We start from the raw sequence: 24,789 nt of genomic DNA on the forward strand, positions 1-24,789 counted from the left end.
CACTGAAAAGTAGCTTTCTTGTTTTAAAGGCAGCCATCTTTCAGTTAGTATTTTCCAAATGCTACTTTTATAAATATATAAAATGTTCAACTGAAGGTACTGGATATAATTACACCTGTACAGATTTTGCTTTTTTACATGTTAAACACACACACTACCCTAGTGGATCGAAAATATGCACAAATAAGTCTGTGTTGGGGGAGAGGTCTTCACTTCCCTTTTGCTTTTGCTCTACTTTAATTTGTGTTGTCATGGCAGAAACAGGGCTACTAGTAAAACCCTCTTCCAGATCTACCTGGGGTGGAAGCTTTGCCAATTTACATTTCCTGCATGGATAATAAGAGTCATATAGAAAACTAATTTAAGATGTAATAAAACTAACTTATTATGATCATGTTTAATAGAAGAAACCAAGCGTCTTAAGCATCATTCTGTAACATGCAAGTTGTTGAGCAAAGCTGAATCAAAATTTCAGCCAGCTGCTCTTTTCCCTTTTGTTTCCTCTTTCCCTGTGCCTCAGAGTTGACATTCGATTTATGTTGGGGTGAGCTTCAGGAGCTTCAGAGCTCCTTCGTCTAGATAGATATTCCATGATTCTCTGTGTTTCTACACGGACCACAAAATTCTGCTGTAACAATTCAAGGCATTCAAGCTTTTCTCAATACTGCAGCATCCTTTGACACTTCAAGGGTGCGTGTACCCTGCGCAGCGATGCAGTGTGGGAATGAAGGGGTGAATGTGCCCGCTCTGGAACAAGAAGCCGTTCTGCTAATCAGTCCAGCATGGTACTTCCTAGGCCTGAGCTGCTGCCACAGTGCTCCCGTTGCCATCCAGGGAAACGCAGCGTACTTAATGTACGGACCCAGCTGAGGCTGGTGCTAGCTTAGACCAAGTCTATCCTGCAAGCCATCCTCAACCATATGCAGCACAGAAATACGCATGGTCTAATACTTGCTTCTATTAGTAGGCCTTTGTAATTCTGTTCTTTTTAAAAGTAGAATGAAATTAGCCCTTGAGTCAAGTTTGAATTATTTTCATATTTTTGGGATATTACAATATCTCCCAGATCTCATTAAGTAAAGCCCTAAATAAAATGATTGCAATACAGCTAGGGATTGGAAAACCTCAGAAGATTTGGAGGAAATTTCCTCTTTGATGAGCAATTCGGATACTTAAGCAAAGGTTGCCTGAGTCCTGAACTTCAAAAATTCTACTCCCTTCCTCTTCTTTCCAGTATCCACTGGCTTCCTGGTGTCATTCCCTCCTCTGCTTCATTTTATATTCTTTCCCCCCATCCTCAGGGGGCCCTGTGCTCTGTCTTCCATGTCTTGTGGTCTTCCATGACTGCTGGCACTTTAACCTCCTGTCTGCTCCTTTGGCCTCAACTTTCTTAAACCCTGGCATGTTTTTGTTTGTTTCTTTACACAACTTCTGTTTTCCTTTTTTTTAAAGAAATACATCTTCCTGACAGAAAGATGAGTTGTGGTCTTAAATAACTGTCTGTGGTGCTGTGGTATTAATACAAAGCATATGAACTGAGCAGACGTTTTATGTTCCTCCTTCAAAATGCATCACTAGCCATTCAAGACACAGGATGGAAGACGTCAGTGGTTGATATGGGCCATCAGAGAAACCAAATACTGAAAGGTATCCACAGAGGTAGTAGGGTTTAGATTTGGGGACCAGAGCTCAGTTACGTGTCAAAGTTGGGGCAGCCTTGAGGCAGCAGAGAGGTGCGCTGAGAGCGAAGAACTGCAAGATGCAGGAGGGAGTTCTTTTCACATGCTGTTTTCCAGCCGTATGGACGGCTAAAGCTGCACTTATTCCTCTATCTGTCCTTGTTTTAGGCGATAACATGCTGAATGGCAGCAGTCGAGGTCCTAGCTCTTTCTTACCTCTCACAGATCCAAGCATGTGTCTGTCTGACAGGAGTCTTAAGCTAAAACCTCCTTTGACCAGTTTGTACAATCTGAGGTAGAAATTGAGAACACCTTGGTGCAAGGAGTATACCAGGTCACACTGGCTTGTTGTGATGAGGTGGTTGCTGCAACTTTTCACTGTGGAGACCGCATCGTAGAGGAAAGGCGCTGTGTGAACTCTTTCCCTCCAAACACGGTGGATGTGTGGGGGTTGTGTTTCTCAAATGTTTTGTCATTTAGACAACCAGCAAGTGTTCAGAGGTTGTAGTATGTAAGTTGAAAGAGAGAGAGAAAACCTGCAAAAAAAGAAAATTACCAGCAGCTGTTGAGGCTTCAGGTTTTTGTAATATTGTAAAAATAGCAGAACTATGTTTTAGAGACTGCCCGACTTCTGTGCAGGTCAGTAATAAGGAGATTCATGCAGTACATGGCTAACATAATCACAGTACTGGTAACCCACTTTCATGAGAGCTTCAGCTGTTTAAAGATGCAGGGTAAGCAAAATCCCAAGGAACCAGACCCCGTGATACTTCTTTCGGTTGTGTATTATTGTCCTCACTTTCTAAATGGGACACTGAGGCACAGCAGGTAAATGCTAGTGGGAATGAAATACAGCTTGAGCCACCAGACTGTGCATTTTACTGATACCACAACATTACATATAATGAGCACATTTAGGAAATCATTTAGCCTTTAAGATTTCCTGCTTGTTGTTACATTATGAAAAAGCGTTTGAATATTCACTATAAGAGGGAGCTTAACCAAAAAATGCTTTTATAGCACTGAAGGCAAGTTTCAGAGCCTTTATAGAAGCTCTTATCTTGTAAAATGTGCTTCCTTAACACATTGTGCACTTGCTCTACTCAGCCTTTTGTTTCCATGATTGCACGCGCTCTCCTTCCCCTTCGCCCCACGCTACAATCCCTTTTTTGTGTATTCCCACTAGGCACGCTCTGTCCATTGACTGAATGGAGACGGGCACGTGTGTGCTGCTCTGCCCTGGCCAACGTTTGTGCCTGGCGTTCGGGGCGGAGGGAGGAGGATTGAAAGGCTTTTCTTTTCTGTGCACAAAGGTCACCTCTCCCCCCGCCTTTGCAGTTTGTTCTCTGCTAGTCCGCTGCACTGCTGCAGCTTTCATCTAGGACCCTAATAGATACTTTGGGGATATGTTTGTAGGCTAGTCCTGTAACTGAACAAGTCTAGGAGTGCATCTCGGTGTCGTGTCCTGTCCCACCGTTTTTGTCCTGCTAGTGGAACTGTCTCTCTCCCTCGTAAGCTAGGTCTGTGTGTTCAATTTGAATGCTGTCAAAAAGAAAGAGCATTTCATTATTGTTATTAGTTGCGTAGAAGTGCTTTCTGCTGCGATGCCTTCTAGACACCCCCTTGGCTGTTATCCTGTGGAAGGAAGCAGACTGAGATTTTTGCCTCCTGTGCACTTTACTCATTGGATTAAGGATAAAATTGAAGCTTTCCTAAAAGACTGGGTAGCCTTAAAAATGAATGAATACCGGGGATTAAAAACACGTGAGATCTAAGCCTCTTTAGAAGTAACTATTGAAATAAATGGATTTACTGGCAGAGGTGAAAGGAAAACCTGAATCTAGAAGATCTCATTGTACATTTACCTTTTGAGTTGTTGAACTCTGATGATCAGGTAATTAAATTCATGAGACAGAGAAGAGATGAAAGTAGGTAGTAGGAGATACCATCCTTTAAAAATGTTAAAGTTCCAGAAGGAGTTGAAGTTCCTATATCACCTGCATGACCTTGGCCATGGCCTTGCGTCTCCTGTTTCCCCATGTGACCGTGTTCCTTCTGAGTGTATACACCAAGAAGTGGTTGCGATTTTGTGTCATAAAATAATGCTCCATCACTGTGCTTTTTTTTTTTTTTTTTAAATGTAATGGTAAAATACTAAAACCATACAAAGTTACTTGAGAGAAGGGAGATCCAATCACCTGCTGAAGAGGCAGCTCTCTACCATTAAAAGCAGATGGATTTGTGTGTCTTGTCAGGCAGTTCTCCCAATGCGCCTGCAAAAGGAGGGTGAGTCTTGTCGTGAAGCTTAAGATCCCCTCCTTCTTGATATTATGTCAAGTGATGTCTGCATCTCCTGCAGCACAAGGTGTGAAGATAATACGCAGCCTACTGCCTAAGCGTTCTTTTAATTGCAGAAAATGTAACTTCCAAAATGCCAGGTGGAGGGGGATCTGTGGGGATTCCTGTGTAGAAATGAAGAACTGAAGAGAGTAACGATGGGCCAGGTGTCTGCCTTCAGTGAGGATATTCCCTGTGTCACATCTGGTGCCAGCATAACTGCTATCCCTAAATGATACGGAAGTTTTGCAGTCAGGGGAGGGCTGAGCTGTCAGGTGAGCCGGGGATCAAGAATTATCGTGAGGGTTTGATGGCACGTGAAGGATGCTGTGAAGTGCGGCGTGGTTCTGATGAGCAGGAGCTCAATTAGGTTCTCCCAGACACGGGCTGACATGCCGGGCAAGTGGGACCTGCGTCATGCCAGGCATCGGGTGTGGGGAAGTGTTCTGGTCCATCAAACATAAAATGACAAAATCATTTGTAATCTCTCATTACTAATCCCTGTGGTTTTTACGTCTATGCCTCCCTTGTGGCATTATTCAACAGCTGATAGCTTTCTTTTCTTGCCGTCTACTTAAAAGTGAAGTATACTATTAATGGTTTTAGGAGTTAACTGAAATCTTTTTACTGAGAGCTTCATAGGAAAGAAAAATAGGTCAGATCTTAAATATAGTTACTAATGACTTAGTAGCCCTTACTAATTATTTGCACCAGATTGCAAGTTATCACAGGTGGGTGCAGCCAAAGTTCATTATAAACATTTCTTCCTAGATGTGAGGTGGTTTCTCCCAGTAAGTAATCAGCTTGAGAATATGTTGCAGAAGGCATGTAACTACATGCACAATTTTTTTCCTCGAAATAATTTAGAAGTTCAGAGCAACTCTATTTAACTCTTACGTACGCAAAAAAGGGCACTAGTAGGAGTAAAGGATCCCTACCCGATACCCCTTGATAGGATGCTGCCTACCTACAGCGCAGGCTTTGTCTTTCTTGCACACATTTAAAGTTTGCTGGGGGTAAACAGCTATTCATCTGTCCACTCACGGGATTCACAGTACATCAACTCCATTTTGTCTGCACTGCAACACAGCGTAGTGCAAACATCGGATGACCTTCCTTGTGATCTCATCTAAACCTGAATCTGTGCCATAAAGCGGTTTTTTTCTTGGTGGTGTTCTGAACACATCCTTTTCCCCCTTGGCTTTCTGGCAAGGCCTGAACCACCTCAGAAACGCAGGGACTCGACTCTCAGTTTGTCTCGTCAGGGCTCAGTACTCGCATTGAATATGCAGGTTCGTGTTTTAAATGCCCAAAACCTAAATCTGTAATCCAGGTGTTCTTCCAGTCGTGCCTGCTCTTCTCCTCTGTTTATTCATTTCGTATGAAAATATTTAGTATATTAAAGAAGTACTTGACCATCTTATTTTGAGCACATGCTGCATAATGGGGAAGGTTTCTCCAAAGTTTTCTTACAAGTGGATTCCCATGTGGTGCCTGTTAGTCACAGCTAATTATAGAGGCTGGTGAATGAAGAATATATTGGAGCTCAGGTTCCCCTCCTCCTCTTCCCCCAGTGCTTCAGAAGAAAATAAAATAAAAAACCTGCAGACAAATCCAGGTTTTTCTGTGGTCGTAGTCTCCAAAGAGCTCCAGAGAGATCACAGATGTGGTTTCACATTTCAGGTTTAACTATGGTGTAATAACTACAGTATTATCTGCAGGAGAAATGCAAGTGGGGAAAGAATCATTAATTGACAGTGAAAAGTTCAACCTATGTGCTGTGTGTTTGTTTTTTTAAGCAGCTGAATGTTTAGCCAAACCATGTTTTAACTTTTCACTGCAGTCCTGAAGGTTACGGTAATCTTGATATGTTAAAACCTAGGAACATTACAGGAAAGGAAATTTAGATACGTGTTTCAGAAAGGTCAATCATAGAAAAGCAGAAACACTTGTGATTTAGCTAAAGCTAAGCCACATGCTTCAGTTTTAATTCAGTTGCCTACAAACCTCCGGTGAGGTACGCTGACCTTATTTTACAACATAGGAACTTTTTTTAAATGTTTCAGTGGGTGCAGAGTAAGCCAGCAGTGAGAGGTGAAATTTCATTGCTGTGCACATGAGGAACCCATAGCTTATATAAAATGTATAACGAACATCTAATTTTCCTGTCTTTTGCTAGTGTTCATCCAGCATCCAGGAAGTCTGCTAGGTTGAACAAGTTCCTATGTGTGTGTGGTATTAGTTCAGTAGGACTGTGTGGGATACGTCTATTATTTGTAACTAAGGCACCAGTGACCTTCCTGCCTCTGTATTAGCAGCACCGCTGTTTTCCCATACTGCTGATTGTCAGGAATTCAGACCATACATATGACTGTGTATACTCTTCACTGGTCAAATGATTGTCTCTGGAAAAACCCAACTTTAATTACAAAGAATAAAAATTAAGACATGTAATCTTAGCAGGAAATTTCCACTTAAATACACATTTGAGGCTGAAAAAATGCATAATTTAGCAGGTACAGGAGGCAGATTACATAATGAAATGATGTAGGACTCTCTTTTTAACAGGTATGCTTTTCTTTAAGGTTGGTTTGTAGTTGTTTTTTTCCCACCCAATTTTTATTTTTAAATTCAAAACTGAAAGATTCTGAAACACAGAAGACTGCGGGAGTAGCTTGAACTCTCAGAAAGATACCCCCAAATGACTAGGGCGAGGACAGGAGTATCCTACCTAGAAAACGAAGCAATCCGGTCTAAATCTGGTGCCTGAGCTCTAGGAAACACACACGTGGATGAAAATGCTTAAAATTAGTACAATACTAACAGCTGTATAAAAAGTTGTTAGAAACAGGTGTAAATACTACAGTGTCTCTTCAGAACAATTCCTCCGTGTACCTACCTGATAAGAAAAGGCTTTATTATAATACACCTGCATCAAAATGATTCAACTTGGCTGTTATGCACTGAAAAAGTACTCCTGGAAGGTCTGCTTTTCATTACTATGTGCCGGGGGTTGATGGATAAACCAATGTCTACAACAACATTATGCTATGATGGTGGAGACTGAGGTTATCCGTTTTCCTTAATAAATACTAAATTAATTTTAAATTATAAGACCTATTGAAGAAGTCACGTGAGGCTAAACATTGTGTGCTCAAGACCTCTAGGAGGCTCAGGAGTTCAAAGCCAAGTTATGTGACAATGTTCTGATACTAAAAGTGCTAAAAGGAGCAAGTTGAGTTTAGTGAAATACCGTAGTACAGATGGTGCTTATAACAGCAGCATCATACAGCCTTCCTGTTGAACTGTTACCCACTAGCTGCCCTGTGCTGTGCGAAGTTGACTCTTGCCTCCAAAAAACTTTTGAGATTTTTGCTTGTTTTGGTAGGTGATGTAAGGAAGGAGTTCTTCTGTTTGAACATCCCCAAACTTTGGAAGAAAGCTTTAGATTTAGACTGTGTTATTGTAACTTTTCTCCCTTTCTCTCCAGTAAGTAAATGTCCCCAGGACTGAATACTCTTGAAGTACAATAAGAGCACAGGATATTAATCTAAGTTCAAATGTATAGATTAGCGTATGTATGTGAGCCAGTTTGCTTCGGATGCATCCCCTTCAAAAAGGCTGCCTGCAAGTAATCTCTGAAGCACTGAAATTGTTTTAATTCAGAAAAATTGGAGAAGGGAAGAGATTTTTATTTTACACTGATGCAGTTCATCTTATTTTTCCCCAAAGGACACCGTGGTTTAATGGATGGGGCTTTAACCTACCCAGAGGTCAGTCTTTGCTAGACAAGTGGAACCTTATTCCTGAGGGAATTGATATACTAATGACACATGGACCTCCCCTTGGTAAGTGAAACAAAAACTGTGTGTGATTCTTTGCATGAGAATTTTACTTTCAAAATAAGCAAAATTAATAATGCTATAAGCTATACTGTAATTGCACCCTCACTCAAAACTATGAGTTAAAAAGCCTTTTTGGAAGAAGTGTAAAGTGATTAGGCTTAGCAGATCTGTTGACCTTCCAGATGTTTTCTTAATAAAAACTAAATTATTTGTTAAACTCAAGCTAGGGAAGATCAAATATCTGACTCCATAGCCATTATAGTTTGACATTTTATTTAAGAACAGTATTCATCTGTCAAACAGTTTCCAATCCCATATGATTTTTCAGAAATTGACTAAAACTTTTAAAACATTTTTCCACTACAATGACATGTTACCTTAAGGTTTTAGAGTATGCAGTCAAGAGTTCAGGAGTATGTGGTCACATATTCTCTTCGGTAATGTCCTTGTAAACTTAGAATATCTAACAGTAGTTTTAAAGATATTAATTGGCTTATAGCAAATTTGTGAAGGAATAAAATTACGTTCTCAGATAATTGTTCCTTACTTGCACTAATGACAGGTGAGCACAAGTCTATGAATGCAAAATTTGTTTTTTTTTCATTAAGTAGTTGAAGTTTTTCATTTTGTTAAATTTTGCTTGCCTCGTAAATGTGAGTAATTTACTGATCCCCATTTTAATTCTGCATTCTAAACTAAGTTCTGATGGTCTCAAAAAGGCACTAGGATGATCATTCAGCAGAGGCAGGAGTACCCAGTTTTGGCATATCTGAAGTCATTAAAGCCCGCACTAAAACCATTTGAAAATTCCTACTATTTTTTCCCTGTCCTGTACCCCACAAGATAGTATCACATATTATTTACTGTTTTCTTTAAGACACATGTGGAAAGCAGTCTAGGACTCTATTTCAAATATTTCAGTTGATTTTACAAGAACTGAGCCTCTGCCTTCTATAAATATGGTTTATCAGGATAAGAAAGTGTTTCAGTCTCCTCTTCGTTACCGTTATTGTTAGTAGACTGTGATTTTGTCAGGGTTTTAGTAAGCTCCTGAAATCCAAGGGGTCAGATCATCGCATGATCACATGAAGTCACTGACTTTTGAGATGGTAGTGAATATAAAAAAAACTTCTCAGAATTGCAAGATGCCATTATAAAACAGCATTTAAGTGCTACCAGGCTGGCTCAATGCTCTCATAGAGCTTCTCAGTGACCGTGGAGTCAGGAATTAATGCATGTTTATGTTTCGTAGCACAATTAAGTTAAGAGTCAGCAAACTAAGCAGAGCTAAGGGGAAAAAAAAGTCCAGAAAGTTTTTGACCAGTAATGTACTTACCACTCCCTTTATATCCTTGTTATTCTTCTAATACTGCTTAGAGAATGTTGTAAAACGATCTGCGAATTCTCTTTAATCTTACTAGAGCTACCAGCATGCTGCTTTGATAAAGCAGCGATAACACCATCCACTGACAGTGGAGCGCACCGGATATTGAAAACCAGCACTTTGAATAGCACTCTTTTAATCTGTTTGTTTTCCCAAAGAAGCAAAAAACCCCACAAGCATGTTTGTAATGTTTCATGGGTGCTATTTTAAATGGGTTGCTAATCCATCTGCTCTGAAATGGGTTCATCTAGAAATACTGTGATGCTGCAGACACTAATGAGTGCTTTAATTGAATAAGCGTACTTAAATTTTGGTTTCGATGGAGATAATGAAGTTCAATTTCAAAAGGTTGGCACTGTATTTTAACTACAGACACAGATTAGGTGCTAGTACTGTGCCTAAAAGGAGGGCGTCTAGGTCTCAGCCTGCATGATAATATTGAGAAAAATGCTGCTTTTTCAATTACATAAATATTAAGGGAGGTAGAGCTGTAACTGGACTCTTTGTTCTCTCCAAAATTCATTCAAGTTCATGTCACAACATGTTTTTACTACCTGGGATAAACTTGGCACAGGATGTAATTACTCTGAAGTCAGTAGAACGGTGCTACAGTTGGACGTGGCTCCTGATTTCCCTTTTACTCCTCCTCATTTGTCTTGCCCTGCTGATCCTTAGTGGTGCCAGTCCAGGCAGCAGACTTCTGTAATAACAGATGTCATATTTGTGCATTTTTCCATATTACCCGTAGGACTGAGCGGCAACGTAGTCAATTAGCACTGGCTTGTTGGAAGCTATTTTGCTGCGTTGCTTGTTGTTAGTGACCGGGGGCTCAGAAATAAGCTGACACTTGCAGACTGTGGTCCTGGGGAAGTTGTGGGTGACTGTACTTTAAATCTTTGGGGTGGCAGAGGTATCGGGTCCTAGATAGCTGATCTTCCTGAGGTGTTTCATTTCTGGAGTAACCACGTAGCTGGCTGGGGAAGCTGACTGCTGTAAGAGCCAGGGGAAAGGGAAGAAAAATCTGCAGCAGTGCCGGGAATAAATGTCCCAGGGTTTCAAGGTGGAAGATGAGTTTAAACCTATAGTTTAAAAAAACAAATCACATCCAGAAAAATATTAATGCAGATGGAGGGAGGAATTCTTAAGGAAGACAAAGTGACAGCGAAACATTTCTTAAAAGCCATTGTGTGCTTTAATGGAGAAGTTACGACTACAGATAATGTAATAAACCTTCTGTGAATTATGACTTCCTGAAAGACTATGTGAAACCTTACCTGAATAGAGAAAATTAATAGTATTGATTGCATTTTGCCTTCAGGTTTTCGAGACTGGGTTCCAAAGGAGCTGCAGAGAGTGGGTTGTGTGGAACTGTTGAACACGGTGCAGAGGCGAGTAAGGCCCAAACTCCATGTCTTTGGTGGGATTCACGAAGGTAAGGAGCAGCACTATTCCCCTCTTCGATCTCAGGCTGATTTCAAAGCAGCACATTTTGATGGTGTGTTGCGAAGGATGGATAATGGCGTATTGGACTAAAGTAGGGAGGGAATTGAGGGAAACGATTGCGTGCACAGCACTTCGTAAATTTATGCCAGAATTAAAACAGACTTTTTCAGGAACGTGTGCTACATTTAGCCACCTACATCTTTCACTGTGCAAAGGTTGTTCTATACAGGTTATTTGAAAGCAATTCAGATTTTGACAAACTTGGTTAGAGAAACAGATGAGATTCCCCACACTTGCAAGCCAAAATGAAAATTATCCCCATTATTCCAAGCACAGGAGCCAAGAAAGGTGCTAGAAAAAGAAGAAAATCGAAGACGACTTACCATCTCAGCTCACCTCCCTCAGTGTATAAGGAAAAGCAGAAAGGAGGGCATCTCGAGTCAGACATCAGGAGGGGAGATTGCCAGAACTCACTTTGCATACATTTCTAAAAGCATCCTGTAATACAGTTTGTACTGTGTATGTTACCTTCCAGCCGTCTCATATTTTAGAAGAGATATTTCCCCACTGTCAGTACCAGATCAGGCAGAGTGTGAAGCTTCAGAAACAATAAGCTCAGTTTGTGGAAGTGGAGAGGCTGAGAGATTAAATACATTTTGGAGATACTTAAATATTTAATACAATTTTGTAGCTTTCATGTGGCTGAGAGACAAACACTAGGAGTTCTGCCTGAGAGGGAGTGTAAGACTTCGTGACCCTAGAACTCAAAATTACACATTAAATGCTTTATATTGTCCCTCTGGAGGGTTCTCCATGGACTCTTAACTAGGTTCTCCATAGGCTTAAAGATTTGGAGGACTTGATAAAATAAAAATAAAAAAAGGACAGCTTTCTCAACTAGTGTTGTTGGTTTTTCTGAAGCCCTTGTGACTTCATACAATGAGTTTCATGCTGGGTATCTGTAAATAAAGAGTTTATAATGGAAATACTGACATGACCTTGAGTATAGTGGCATGAATAGCAGTCTTTCAGTGCAGCCAGGAGAAGATTGGATGTTTTGTATAAATATTAATCCTTGCATATTAAGAATAAGTGAATACAGCAAGACTTCCAGCTAAAACATGTAAAGTGTCTACAGCCTTTGTAGGCACACTGGATGATGAAACTTCTAGTTGTAGTAGTGTTAAGTAGTGGGAGAGGAAGGTACTTCTGTGTACAAGATTATTGTGAGAAAGCACCGAGGAACCACGTGAAGCACCTTGCATTTAAATCTCATAGGAAAGGTGGCAGCGCATATTAAAAGTGAATGTTCAAATAAATTCTTACAAGAATACTAACAAAAAAGTTAAAATCCTGTTTAGTACTTACGCAGAAGACAAAAGAACGGCTTGTTTCAGTACAGAAAGAAATAGCCAAGTGTTAAGAGCATTATCTTACAGTGCAATTAATTCTCATCCAGCTCCAGCTGAGATGAATGAACATGCACCACATTCCATTAAATCCACAGAGGCTATACACACAGTTTGGTGATGCAGGTTTTTTTCCTGGTTGACAAGCACGAACAACCACAAACAAGGTTTTTCCCACCATGAGATGATCTAAATCAAAATTGCCAGTCTAAATAAATAAAGTAATACAGGCGGACAGTGCAGCAATTCTGAAGTGATTATTCTTTCTGATAGACACTGTGGGTAGCTGTATTTATCTTAGCTTTCAGGCAGCAGTGATCTGTACTGTATCATAATGGTATAAAAGAAAAACATTTTTCCCCTGTGGGTTTGCAATGGGAAGTTCTCTTCCTCCATGAAACTCTGATTTTTATTATTTTTTTTTTAAAGTATATTTGGTGCCAAATTCTTCCTAGATTTTTTCTAGCTTCTCTGTTAGCTTTTTGTGGATGTCAGCTGAAAACAACGGCAAAGCTTTCTCTCACCTTTTGCACTGGTGGAACTGGAGCTCCTATCTCCTTATCCTTGAGAGAATATCTGTAAGAGGAGAGCTTCTACCTTCTCAGTATCTCTGTACTTCTGTTATCATTTGTTTTCTCACATCACATTTGCTGAATGAAGTCTCAGCTGTGACTCAATTCATGGGTCGCTACAGTTTGCTCCACTTGCCCGAAATTACTGGAGTGCGCAACCCTCCGTTATGTCCTATTCCTGTGCGGCAAGTGGGAGAGAAGGCAGAGGCCAGCAGAGAAACAGCGTGGCTGCTGGTTCCTCAGACGCAGTCTGAACAAGAGCGTTGCTGGCCAGGTGTCTAGAAGGTTGAGAACAGTCTTCAGCATCCTGAAACTCATGCCATAGTGTTACTGAGGAGTCGAGTACTTGGCACGCTGCAAAACCTGTGACTAGTATTTGCTGCTTCTTGGTTTTTGGTTTGGGAACAAGTTACCAAGATCCCTTTGTAATGAAAAGCAGTCATCTGTTTAACCTTCACCTCAATTTTCTGCTTAAGCTAGGGGTCATCCATTGACCTTCAGTGCTCTGTTGTGTTTATAGCAGGAGATTCCTTTCCTTGGTCATGATTTTCACTGGTAGATAACATACATGAAGTAAATATGTATGTGTGTCTATTTTTAACCTGCTGATGAGTTTCGGAGGTTTCACAAGCCAGCGTGAACACCAGCGTGGCAGTCCTGTGATGAGGAACTGGATGGTAAGGGCTAATGTGGGGAAAGCTTACTGGGTTCGGTTCATTGCCCAGAGAGGGGTTTTTGTAGGTGAAACCAAAGTTACTTCTAAATCTTTTGCTCCTGATCGGTCTTTTCCTTATGACAGACATCACAGGCATGCAAACTACAGCTCGCTAATTAAGTAATTAGAAGAAGTACATGTGTGGTTTTGCCTCTGTTTCTGCTGTATCCACTTGCAACAGAGATTTTCCGTGGGGGGAAAAAGTTTGTACATAAAAGCATCAGTTCTTACTTCAAATACAGTACGTTGTATTTTTTTCAGTCAAGCCTTTGTGGCAGCTTTCAAGAGCTTGTATCATTTTGAAGGGACGAATTTAATTTTATTCCAAAGCATTGATCCCACAACAAGCTTTCGGTGCAGGTGCCCATGGGCAGTATCGTTTGTTTATATTACAGTAAGTGTGACACATTCTCCCTACAGGTTATGGCATTATGACAGACGGTTACACAACGTACATCAATGCTTCAACGTGTACAGTCAGCTTTCAACCAACCAACCCTCCAATTATATTTGACCTTCCAACCCCTCAAGGATCATGAAGCACTACTGCACATTTGGAACTGGGGAAGGTCTATAAACTGCCATTTTCTAATTATAAAACTTACATTCTGTTACATGTTTATTTCAAAATTGGTGGGGGAGAACTTGGGGGAAACCATGGGGGTTTTTGTTTTGGGGTGGGTTGTGGGTTTTGGGGTTTGGTTTTTTTTTTTTTTGTAAATTGCTGGTACAAAAGAAACAAGAAGAAAAGTTAGAGGTTGTGCTTTTTGGAAATGCAGCATTCATTTTAAATTGATAAAGCATTGTGAATTTGTAAAATGAATTTTGTTTTTCAATAAATTTGCCATTGTAAATTGTTATAGTGTTCTCAAAAGGACAGCCAAGCTTTCTTTTAATAAGTGAGAGACCTTATTTTAATATTATATTATAAGCTTAAAAATAGGCAGCATTTAAAAACACCCAAATTTGCACAACTTATGTTATTGTCGGGGTTTTTTAAGTGTCTTCTTTTTCCCTAGGTCTAAATGTTAGCTTTTCATCTCCATTTATATCAACTTTTTTTTAGTAGCACAAACAATGTTTTGGGGTCCATTTACCTCTTGATATGTGTGCATGTACTGAAGCTTGTTTCTGTTAACAGTAGAATGCAGCAAGGGGAGAATAGACTTCTCAGTTGTTTGTCTCTACCTGCTTTATACGTTAAGACTGATATAGATAGCCACAGCCTGTATGTGATATCTACCTTTTATTGTTTGTTTTTAAATTATTTTAGCTTTAAAAGACTGGGGGTGAAAGCTGCAAAGAGCAGGTATTTCATGCAGTAAAAAAAAATGTAAATGCGGACTCCTTTTAAATATGAATTTATATATATATGTATTTTTTGTGCATTATAACTAAGCTAGGATTTAATATTGCCAGTATAGCATCTGCAAAATTATGCTGTACAGCACATCTAAATTATGAAGGATGTGACACATTTTCCAAGTGCTCAAGGCCTTCAAGAGCCCGAGTTAAATCTTTGTCGTAGTTCAGGCATGTATAGAGTCAAATGGATACAATCAAGCCTAACTAAAATAAGGCTTAGTTGTCCTTTATATTTAAATATTCTTCTTGTCTTTTTTATTTCCTTTTTCTTATTTTGCACTGTGTGTAAATGCAATCTCGCTAGCACAAAATATTGTTGCAGATAGTTATTTCTGTTCTACCACTGTAAATGCTATTGAGCTTTGTTCTGTTTTATGTTACCTTGTTAATGGAATTTAGAAAAGCAGTTGTTTCTTTAAATTTATTGTGATATTATATCTAGCGGCCTTTATATGCAAATAAAATTGCAAGATTTTTAAATATGTGGTTTAAGGGAATTTTGCTTTTTTTGTGGCATTAACAATTTGGGGGGACAGTGATGAGGGTGAGTAAGAACTTTTCTATTTCTCAATAAATTTTTATTGCTTACCATTTATAGGATGTCAGTTGGGTCGATAAAGCACTCAGACTTTTCCTTCCGTTTCTCTGCCATCCATCTTTCCCTTCCTTTTAGACAGAAGAGATTTTGTCTTCAGATGTTATAATTCAGTGCAACCAAGTTTGCACAGTTAAGCCTTGTAGGATACTATTCCAGATGACATAAGGAAAAATTGATTAGGCAGTAACCTTTGTAATTCCTCACTTGGCCATTAGTACCGAGCTGCAGGTGCCTTATGCTCATCCACTGTAGGTTAAGAAATGAATAGTCATAGATGAAATATATCACTTTTTATCTGGATTTCTACTCAGTTTTGTGGCTACAGTGGGATCCACCACTGGCAAGAGAACTGCAGGGGAGTGTGGTTCAGTGTATGCCAGTAGAACGGCGAACACAACAGGACCTGCTGGTATTGCAGCAATGCAGTTAAGTATATGATAAGAGTCTTGTTCAAAACTAGAAGTTATGGTGGTAAAAATCCCGTTTCAAACATGAGAAGATGAGGCACTGTTTTCATGAATTGGCATCTGCAGTAACGTGAAACAAGACCTGGAGAGCCGCAGAATATTCCCATTTATCTTAGCAGGTTATTAACTTCTGACATTATTTTGCTACAAAGGTTATAGACAACAAATTCTAGGCTCTTACAGCAGAGTGCTACTTAGAGGACTGCTGCTTATGTATTTTGATGCAATGCGCATTACACATAACTATGGAGTTAGGCTGAAATTTTCACGTTTATAAGGCTGCTATACCGAAATCTTTTCTGGAAAAGAAGCTGTTGTACCTCTTAAATCTGTCTAGTTCTTGTTTTGTATGTGAAATTTCTTGTCAGGTTTCCTATGGAATAGATAGGCACCTTGACTCTCTGAATGATATCTGCCCTGCTTTGCTTGCAGTGCTGGTTATTTTATCAATTGAGCCAAAGGGAAGAAAGTCACCAAGTATCAGTCCTTCCTTTTGGATGTAAATGCAGGATCTGTCTTGTGGATTTTTTTTCAGCCGGCAACGGGAAGACTAGGGAATCGGTTTTGGCAGCCATGGCTGTTTACTGGCAAAGAACATGGCTACATTTAAGATGGCTGTGCTTCCTCAGATAAAGTGTTTTCTTGGAGCACATAGAAATCATATATATAGCGGACCTTAGCTCATTCTCTTTCACTGATCTGTTGCTTGTTGTCACTGCATAAGGAGGAAATATCCATCACCTGGGATGCTTTGTAGTGCCATGAACTTCAGACGAGCAGAGAATAGCCGCTGCATCTGGATTGCTCTCCAGCCTTCTGAAGGACCTGGTACCTCTTCGCTAGCTGGGACACGTACAGTCCATGGCACCAATCTGTCATTCTCCAGGTATCTGCCTCTGGTGAAAACTGGGTTATTCCTAAAGCAAAAATTTTAAGCCAGCAGCTTTGTTCCAGGATTTGAGCAGCCCGAAGCCTTCAGGCAGCAGTCGGAGCCAGATGAATAAAGGCTGGCGTAAGTCCAGCCAGGAGTCTGCCTTGGGTAAGACTGGTAGTGCGAAAATACCAGAAGCAATGCCTTGAAGAAGCAAAAGTCTGTACCAGACTCTGCAATAAACTATAGACTGGTACATGCAGCTGTAGATGTCCTAAATGTGTGTATCTTTTGGTTTCAACTGTTTGCCATGTGGCTTTTTGGCTGTATGGTGCAGCAGGTGTGCTATCAAGTAGTTCTGTACTGGGATATGAGGGCCTGGATTTGTAACAACAGGCTAAGGCTCTCTACTTCCATTTAGACAAGCAACAAGGATAGTCACTGCTTTGTCATCAGTTAGCATTGGTGCTGAATACAGCTGTTAATTTAGAGAAATATCTAATCTTCAGGGGTACTTTCTAAGTGTGCGTTTTCTCTTGTATTTTTTTTCTCTCTGGCTCTGTCAGCTTCACCTTGCACACCACTGGTTGTTCAGCACTGAGCTTGTTCTTCTCCATGGCAGGATCTTTTTAATTTTATTCCCCCTTTAATTTTATTCCCTCAATTTTCCTTCATCCTTTCAGAAATTGATCTAGCTTTTCCTCTTCTGAGAAGGCTATCATTTTGGCTAGAGGCAATTACAAAAAGGCCAGGAAAACATTAGCAGTTTGGCACTTTTTCTTTCTGTACTCTTTAGAGATTTTGAAATGTATACGTGTCTGTCTTTGCTGTCACAGGCAGGTAATTTTCCTTTGCTGGATGTCGACCATATCTGACAATCAGGGTAAATGGGACACAGTATGATTTGAAGAAGTTTGATTTCACAGGGAGGCAAAAGTGTGATGAATCTGCTTCTTTTCAAGGATCCTTCACTACTAAAAGTAGCTCGATATCTGTATGCAGAATAAACCTTGGATAATAAGTCTTTCTCCGGGGTCTGATCCAAGCCCATTGAACTCACTGGGAGTCTTTCTATTGACTTAGCTGGCTTTGGATCAGACACCTGGCATCTATCTGGTTTGTGTTTCTGTCTATTACTCATCCTTCCAACTGGAGGAGATGGTCCCTGGTTAACATGCAAGAACCTCTTGGCAGGAAAAGGGACGTACCTATTGTAAGTGCTGAATCTTTCCAAGTGATTGATTAACAGCAGCGTAGTCGATTAACCTTTCTTCTTCTGAGAGCAGCTTTCATCTAGTCATCTCGATAAGGCTGAAAGCAGTCAAGGCCTTTATCAGGGGAGGGCTGCAGAACAGGATGTTCCCCAGAGGTGATTGGTTCCCAATTCTCTCTGCATAGTGAATTTAGTGAATTCAGCAGACCTTGAGGTCAAGCATTTATTAGGCTAAGAGACTGTCAAATCAATCTGGTCCACTCCAGGCAAGTTCTACCAGGAGAACGGGTTTTGCCAAGACTCTGTCTAAGAAATAGATTGATGACTAACTCCTGGTTGAAGCTGCCTTTCTCTTTTCCATTTTCTGTGAATCAGATTTTTTCCCCTCACTGACACCAATATTTTCTCCCTAGGCAAATTTTATTAAGGAAACTCCTGGAAACCATCTGTAACTTAAGTTGCAGGGAGACTTCCAAACTCTCTAGCCCTTCCATTCTGTGTTAACTTGACCCAAAGGCTTTCTTTGAGATCTTGCTTTTGACCACACCTGATTGAGTTACATTTCTGGAATTTTCAGCCCTTCTCTCCACGCCCCCCCCCCTCCTTTTTTTTTTTTTTTTTTTAACTTGATATTTTCTAGCAGTTATAGACAGACAGGATCCTGATTTTCCCTGCCCAACATGGTAAGTTCTTATTGGAAGGAGAAACGCGTTGTAAAAGCTGCATGGAACCAAGCCTGCAACACAAAGCAGTCTTTTCTCTATTTTGAGATAGAGATCCTAACTTTCTTGCAGATTCCTCATTTGCAGTAACCAGTCTTTTATGCACCATCGTCGTTGCTAACTCGCATTCACGTGCTACTCGGATAAAATCCTGTTACGAGCAGGCTTGGACAGCTGTGTCAGCTGTCAGCCCCCGTAGGACACCCTGTGCGCTTTTGCAGGAAGTCGCAGCCATCAAAGCACTGTCTGACCTAGAGAACCACGCAGAAAGGGACTCTTCGTAAATGAGTACAGCCGAAGTGCAACGTGGAAGACTAAAGTTGGGTCTTAACATTTTCATTTTCAGTTCCTGTCAGCCTAATCGAGAGAAAATGCAAGAGAGGTCTGAGTGAGTTTAGTGCACTAAATCGGTTTTCAGTCATCCATCTTGATTTATCATTTTTTTCTCCATCTAGTCATTGCTTTCCATAGCTCTATCTCTGGCTTGAGCCAGCCAGTTTTGTAACAATTGAATTAAGATGTGACTGTAAGGGTACATCTCCTTTTGTTTTACCTCTGAGTTTTTCTAAGGAAGTTTTCCTCAGGCTCAATTTGCTTTTTGTTGATGATAGAATAGAATCAGAGGAGTCCTGCATTTCTTCTGGGCAGCATTTCCGTGCAACGGTTAGTACACAGTTTGGTCACTTATTTTGTACCTAAGGTTTACATTCATGGAAGAGGGTCTGACAAAAAACCATGTACCTCAGTTTAGGATAACTGAATGAATGGCCTACATTCATCTCTTCTTCAAACAGTGGGTAGTATTTATCTAGGTGGATGGCTCAGTGGTACAATAGGACTTGTCAGTTTTATGAACTGAGGATTTAGGACTGCAAAAGTCCTAGGAGTTTAGATAAACTACAGAATACTCAAAAGTAGACTTGAAAGTATAGACTTAAAAGTATAAAATAAAAGACTTCCTCAAATCCCATTAAAATGTATTTTCATACTATCATTAATGTGGCTCAAACGTGTCAGTTTGTTGCCAAGGGCTTTCAGTGATGGACTGTTAGAAGAGGAACAGCACAACAAATTTAAGTTTTTTTGCATATGTGTACAAGCACTTTCAACATTAACTGTCATGTGAGTACTTCAGCAAAATATTTTTTCTTTTCTGGCTGCTGAGAGTCACTGCAATTGGAGGAAGAGTGTAACTTTTTTTGTTGTTAATTGTCCGTATAGGTAGTGTTGCTCAAAGTCAGGGTGGATCTGGTTGGTTTGGGAGCTCATCACGCGCATAACAAGGGATCTCCCATGTAAGGCTGAGTCTAAAGGGACAGGATGCTGAAAAGGTAGGAGAAAAGGAGTCTCTTAACAGATTGAAAAGTGACCGACTTGCCCTAGATCACACAGGAGATCTCACAATCCTAAGAACTAAATCCGTATCTCCTGAGCAGTGTTCTAGCTCCTTAATTACAGTTTTCCTTTTTGTACACTTTCCTTTGCAAATAGATGGAGAAACCAGTTCCTTTGTTACCCCAAGAACAAAGCTGCTGCTATGAAAATCATCCCAGGATCCTGGAACACAGGCTGGCTTGTGACAGGGGAGACTTACAGCTAGACAGAAAACAAAAATCAAAGCCAATTCCTGCATTTTTAATCAAGCTAGAATAGAGGGAGGATAAACAGGTAAAACCAAGCTCTTGGTAACAGAACAAGCAATCTCTATTAGACGCACAGCAAAACATTTATCAATCATCTTAAAGTGTTAAAGTGCATCTTGGTTTTTTTCTTCAGCAGGCAAATAAGTGATGAATTAGCTTAGTCTAAACTCTCTGATGATCACTATCGTAGATTCTTTAAAAGGTCTGAAGCAGGTACAAGATCTTTACATTACTGTAAGATAGAGACTGCAGCTCTGCCAGTGACACCACATTGTTATTGGCTTTGTGTTATGAAGTATCTAGAGAATTTTGGAGACAACGTATTTGAGCATCGTATTGACACTACGAGGCATCTGGCTCAAGCCCAACTGAGGCTGGGAGAGTGGCAGTTCCTAAGAGGAGCTAAATTGTATCGATTAAGGTCTCCTAATCAACAGAACAACTTCTTGTACAAAGTGCTATTGAATTTGCTGTAGACTTAAAACTACAAAATACATAGGCTTATTATTCATAATCAATTATACTAGATCTAAAACGATGAAATTCAATAGCTGTATCAGCTTAAAATAAAACTCAAGTGGTTTATTTTTATCTTTGATTTGGGTTTCTGTTATCACACTGAGGCCAGATTTTCAGATATCTTTATGTTGCCAGGATCATTTGAAAAATCCTATTAGACACCCCATCACTTTGGTGGCATTTAAATCCATCACCTTATGGTATCTAGCAGTATGTATAAAAAAAATTCCAGTTTTGTGACATGTCCTATGCAAAAATCTTACCTTTCGCTCCCAGATTTCTTTGGAGCTTCTACAGTTACCAGTTAGACTTAAGCACTGTGGATAGTTGCAGATAGAATTTACTGTTCTTAGCAAAATACCCTACAGCAAACAATGAGCTATGCAAATAATAGCTGCTCAGAAAAGCTGCTGCTCTCATTTGCATGACAGTGGCACTCCAGGCAAGGCTAGGACCTTCTTGACTTGGTGTTACATTTCCAACATGGTAAGAGAGTCCCTTTACTGTGAAGCCCAAGTCAAGCAAGAGTCAGGGAAAGCAAAAAGCTGTTAACTATGATCTTTTTACTGTTGGAGCAGCTGTGAGACAAAAATTAAGCTAATCAGCCACAGTCACACCAGTGACCTGTGGCCAAACTAAGGATTGAATCCTTATTTCCTGGTCTGACAGCTTGCTGCTGTTCGGTTCCCCACAGCTTTTTATTTGGAAAAATCTTACAATGAGAACGAGCCAGCTTCCTAATCCTAAGTCAGAGAAACAAAATAATTTAAAAATGCACAAAACATTGCACATTAAAGCTATCATTTGAACCAGTGATAGCCAACAGATACCAGAAAGGGCACTCTAAAGACATTCTGGATTCCCAGGCTTAAGTACGTAGGCTATAATTACTGCAAATGTTAGACAAACAGTATTTTGTGACTTGTTTACTGAAATCTTCATTCTTCTGATAAAGCTTACAAGGGTGTGTGCCAAAGTGCCCAGGACAGGAACAATGTTAAGACCATCCCACCTCAGATGTTTTTGTTGTTGTTTGGGTTGGGGGTGGTGTAGGGTGTTGGTTGTTTTGTTGGTTTTTGTTGTGAAGTAGTTCAGGAGGCACTATTCCTTGGGTAGGAAGTGCTCTTTGTTGAAATCTTAATCCAAGTTAATTTTTTTCAGACCAGCCAGTTGGACTTCTGTACGCCGTGCAGTAAATTTTTTTCTTGGACTGTGTTTTGATAGATTTAGCTCCCTGCTGTAAAGACATGCTCGAACAATGGGGGCAGGTAAGCAGCATGGTTGCGCTGATGATTTAGAGTTTGCTGGCTTTTATATGGAACAAGAGGAAAGCTGGTCTGGTGTCAGCAGTCATTACCTTCTGTCTGTGATGTGCTTTCCCGACACAGTGGCACTTGAGAGACTGCTTTGTAACTGCGTTACTATGAAAACAGACTTTTCCAAGGAACGAATTATCTATCTGGAGTGTAGTAACCATATGCAGACAACCCCAGCTGTAGCTGTGGCTTTCACTAGTACCGTTTACAGGCCTGAATATTTGTATAAATGCCAATTAAGCTGTGGTAGCATTATTTGTCACAGAAAGCTTGGCCATATACAGAAAATACCTCCGTTTCTGTTGCCAGACAATTTTGAAGAGGACTTTTACTGCAATAAATCAGCCTTGCATGATTACAGAATTGCAGTAAGTAGTTTAAGCATTTCTGTGGATCTGATTTTATGAAGTTGGTGATACTGCTGGTGTGGGTTAGGGATGCAGGAGTGGGTGCTGTGAAATCATTGACAAAACAGCAAGACCTTACGGCTTATAAGAGCACTTCTATTTGATGGAACAATCTTAAAGCCCAAGAATATGGCAATGGACAAAAGACTGGAAGCATGTTTAGAAGGAGATAACACAAAATTTACTCCCTCCTCTGAATATACATTCAAACAAGAACATCTTGTTCAAAGTAAGTTTGACCGGCAGCAATTATAGCACTGATTTTAGAAATTAATAAGAAACACAATGCATGTGCCTATGAATCACCTGAATCATCCTGCCTATTAATTTGTCTGTTTAGTTGCTGGAATAGATGTTTATACTTTTCTGGCCTCTAAAAATCAGTGTGTAGCCATGCTATTGCGTATTTGTTACTATATGCATAGGCTGACACTGTGATGATAATTTGATACATCCACAGTAAGAAGGAGGTGACCTGCCATCTAGGTCAACTGGTTCTTTTTCCTTTGAGACAAGATAGTAGCTCTTCATAGCAAATGAAGCCTCTCTAATCTTCAACCATTGTCCATTTACACATGAGTAAATAGGTTAAACTGTTCATAAAATGACAGAATCATACCAAAGAGTAATACAGAGTGGCAGTAGCAAAACTGAAAAGCAGTCCATTATATTCTGCTTGGGATAGTACCTGCCAACATACTGAAGACTGAGTGCAGTTTTGGATAACGATCAAGTTAATGGCTATGGGGAAATACAGTTATTCAGAAAACGGTCTCGCCCTCGTTCGTCCTGCCGGGGGACGCGAGGGCTCTCGCGATGGCTCTCCAGAGCTCGGTGCAGCCATGCACCGGTTTGCCGCAAGCGAGGACCCTGCCCCAACAACTAAACGGCCATAAGGAAGTAAAACGTGCCCAGTTAACACCACGGTTGTGTCTGTGCATGAAAGAGCAGTGAGTTTCATTACGTAATTAGTTCTTATTTTCCCGCCTACTTCCTCGTGGTCCGGACGGTACAGTATCCTCTCAGTCACAGCACGTTTCCTCCTCCGCAGCAGTACCTCCGAGGTTTGCTCCTGCTGGCCGCGGGGCGAGGGCCGGGGAACGCCACGGGTTCCCCTCGCTGGCACCCGCCGTCCCACGGGACCTGCCTCCAGCGTGGGAGTGGGTACCTGAAAGGGGCGGGAGAGAGAACAAACGGTGGGCAGTAGCGATGTGTTTTACAGTATGTTCGCACGCGCGGCAGTGTGGTACTCCTCTAGAATATAAATAAGCATAAAAGAGTATCGCTATTACTCTAGCAAGTAGGAATGATTAACTGAGCTAGCAATTTCCCAAGTCCATCATCGTCCCTTACACTCTAGAAAGCTGCTCTGATCCCATAATAATCACTGGACGTTATCTTTCCATTTGGGTAGTTTGTCCAATATAATTCAGCCAGGACTTATGGCTCATCCCTACTGTAATAGGTCACCATATGCTTCACATCTGGTCCTACAAAAAAAGCCATATTACACATACGATGGTGACTATTTTAGGGGACAGTCTCCAGAGACCCATGAGTGTGACTAGCAGTCTTGACAGTTTAGCAGTTTCATTAATCAGCATTAAAACCTCATTTTACTATTACAGGCATAATTACTACTAGCTCGAATGATGACTAAAATAAGCAATTTCACGAGTTTTGTTATTTAGCCAGCTGATATAGCCAATTTTTTTCTAAGACGTAGGCACTTAAAAAAAAAGCCAACAGCAAGTCCACCACTTTGTCTCATCAAAAGTCATTGGACCAAATTGACCCCATCAGCGATGATAGAGTAGAAGTGTATTTAATCAGAAAACAAGAGAAGGATGTAGACTTCTTCATATTTATGTTTCTCAGAATTCAGATCTCTGGTTTGTCACAGGAGAAAGTGCTGCATTAGGATTGCCTGGAATATCTGCTGTTAGGTGAATGTTTCCGTTTACACTTCGATCTAACTAGCTTTTATCTGAGAGGGGGAGGGAAAAGAGAAAGAACCCAGTTTGCAGAGAATAGTATGCAGAGAAAGTATGGCTTCTCTTGCCTCACACACCACATCCTGGAACACACTGGTATTTAAAGCTTGAAACATTTTATTTTCTGTACGTTCACTATAGAGGGTTGAAACTTGATACAAATTCTTTACTTAAAATACTTGAAGTCTTCCTATAAGGATAAAACACAGCAGCCTGGATTACTCACTGACTGTCATGTGCAATTCCATGTGTGTGTCTTGTTGTTCTTCTCCAATGTCCTAATTCTTAAC

At 40.4% G+C, this 24,789-nt stretch overlaps 1 protein-coding gene across 2 annotated transcripts in view; it reads left to right on the plus strand.

Annotated features, from left to right (window-relative positions):
- Nucleotides 1–15,229, plus strand: part of MPPED2 (metallophosphoesterase domain containing 2) — a 111,449-nt gene extending 96,220 nt beyond the window's left edge. For both annotated transcript variants that reach the window (XM_030039784.2, XM_030039785.2), the window contains exons 5-7: nt 7,749–7,864; nt 10,564–10,677; nt 13,805–15,229. In XM_030039784.2, the coding sequence (XP_029895644.1) occupies nt 7,749–7,864; nt 10,564–10,677; nt 13,805–13,923 (349 nt within the window). In that variant the 3' untranslated portion in view covers nt 13,924–15,229. The remainder of the gene's footprint in view (nt 1–7,748; nt 7,865–10,563; nt 10,678–13,804) is intronic.
- Nucleotides 15,230–24,789: the final 9,560 nt, after the last annotated feature.

This window comes from Aquila chrysaetos, chromosome 16 (assembly GCF_900496995.4).
Source record: "Aquila chrysaetos chrysaetos chromosome 16, bAquChr1.4, whole genome shotgun sequence".
Classification (NCBI taxonomy): Eukaryota; Metazoa; Chordata; class Aves; order Accipitriformes; family Accipitridae; genus Aquila; species Aquila chrysaetos.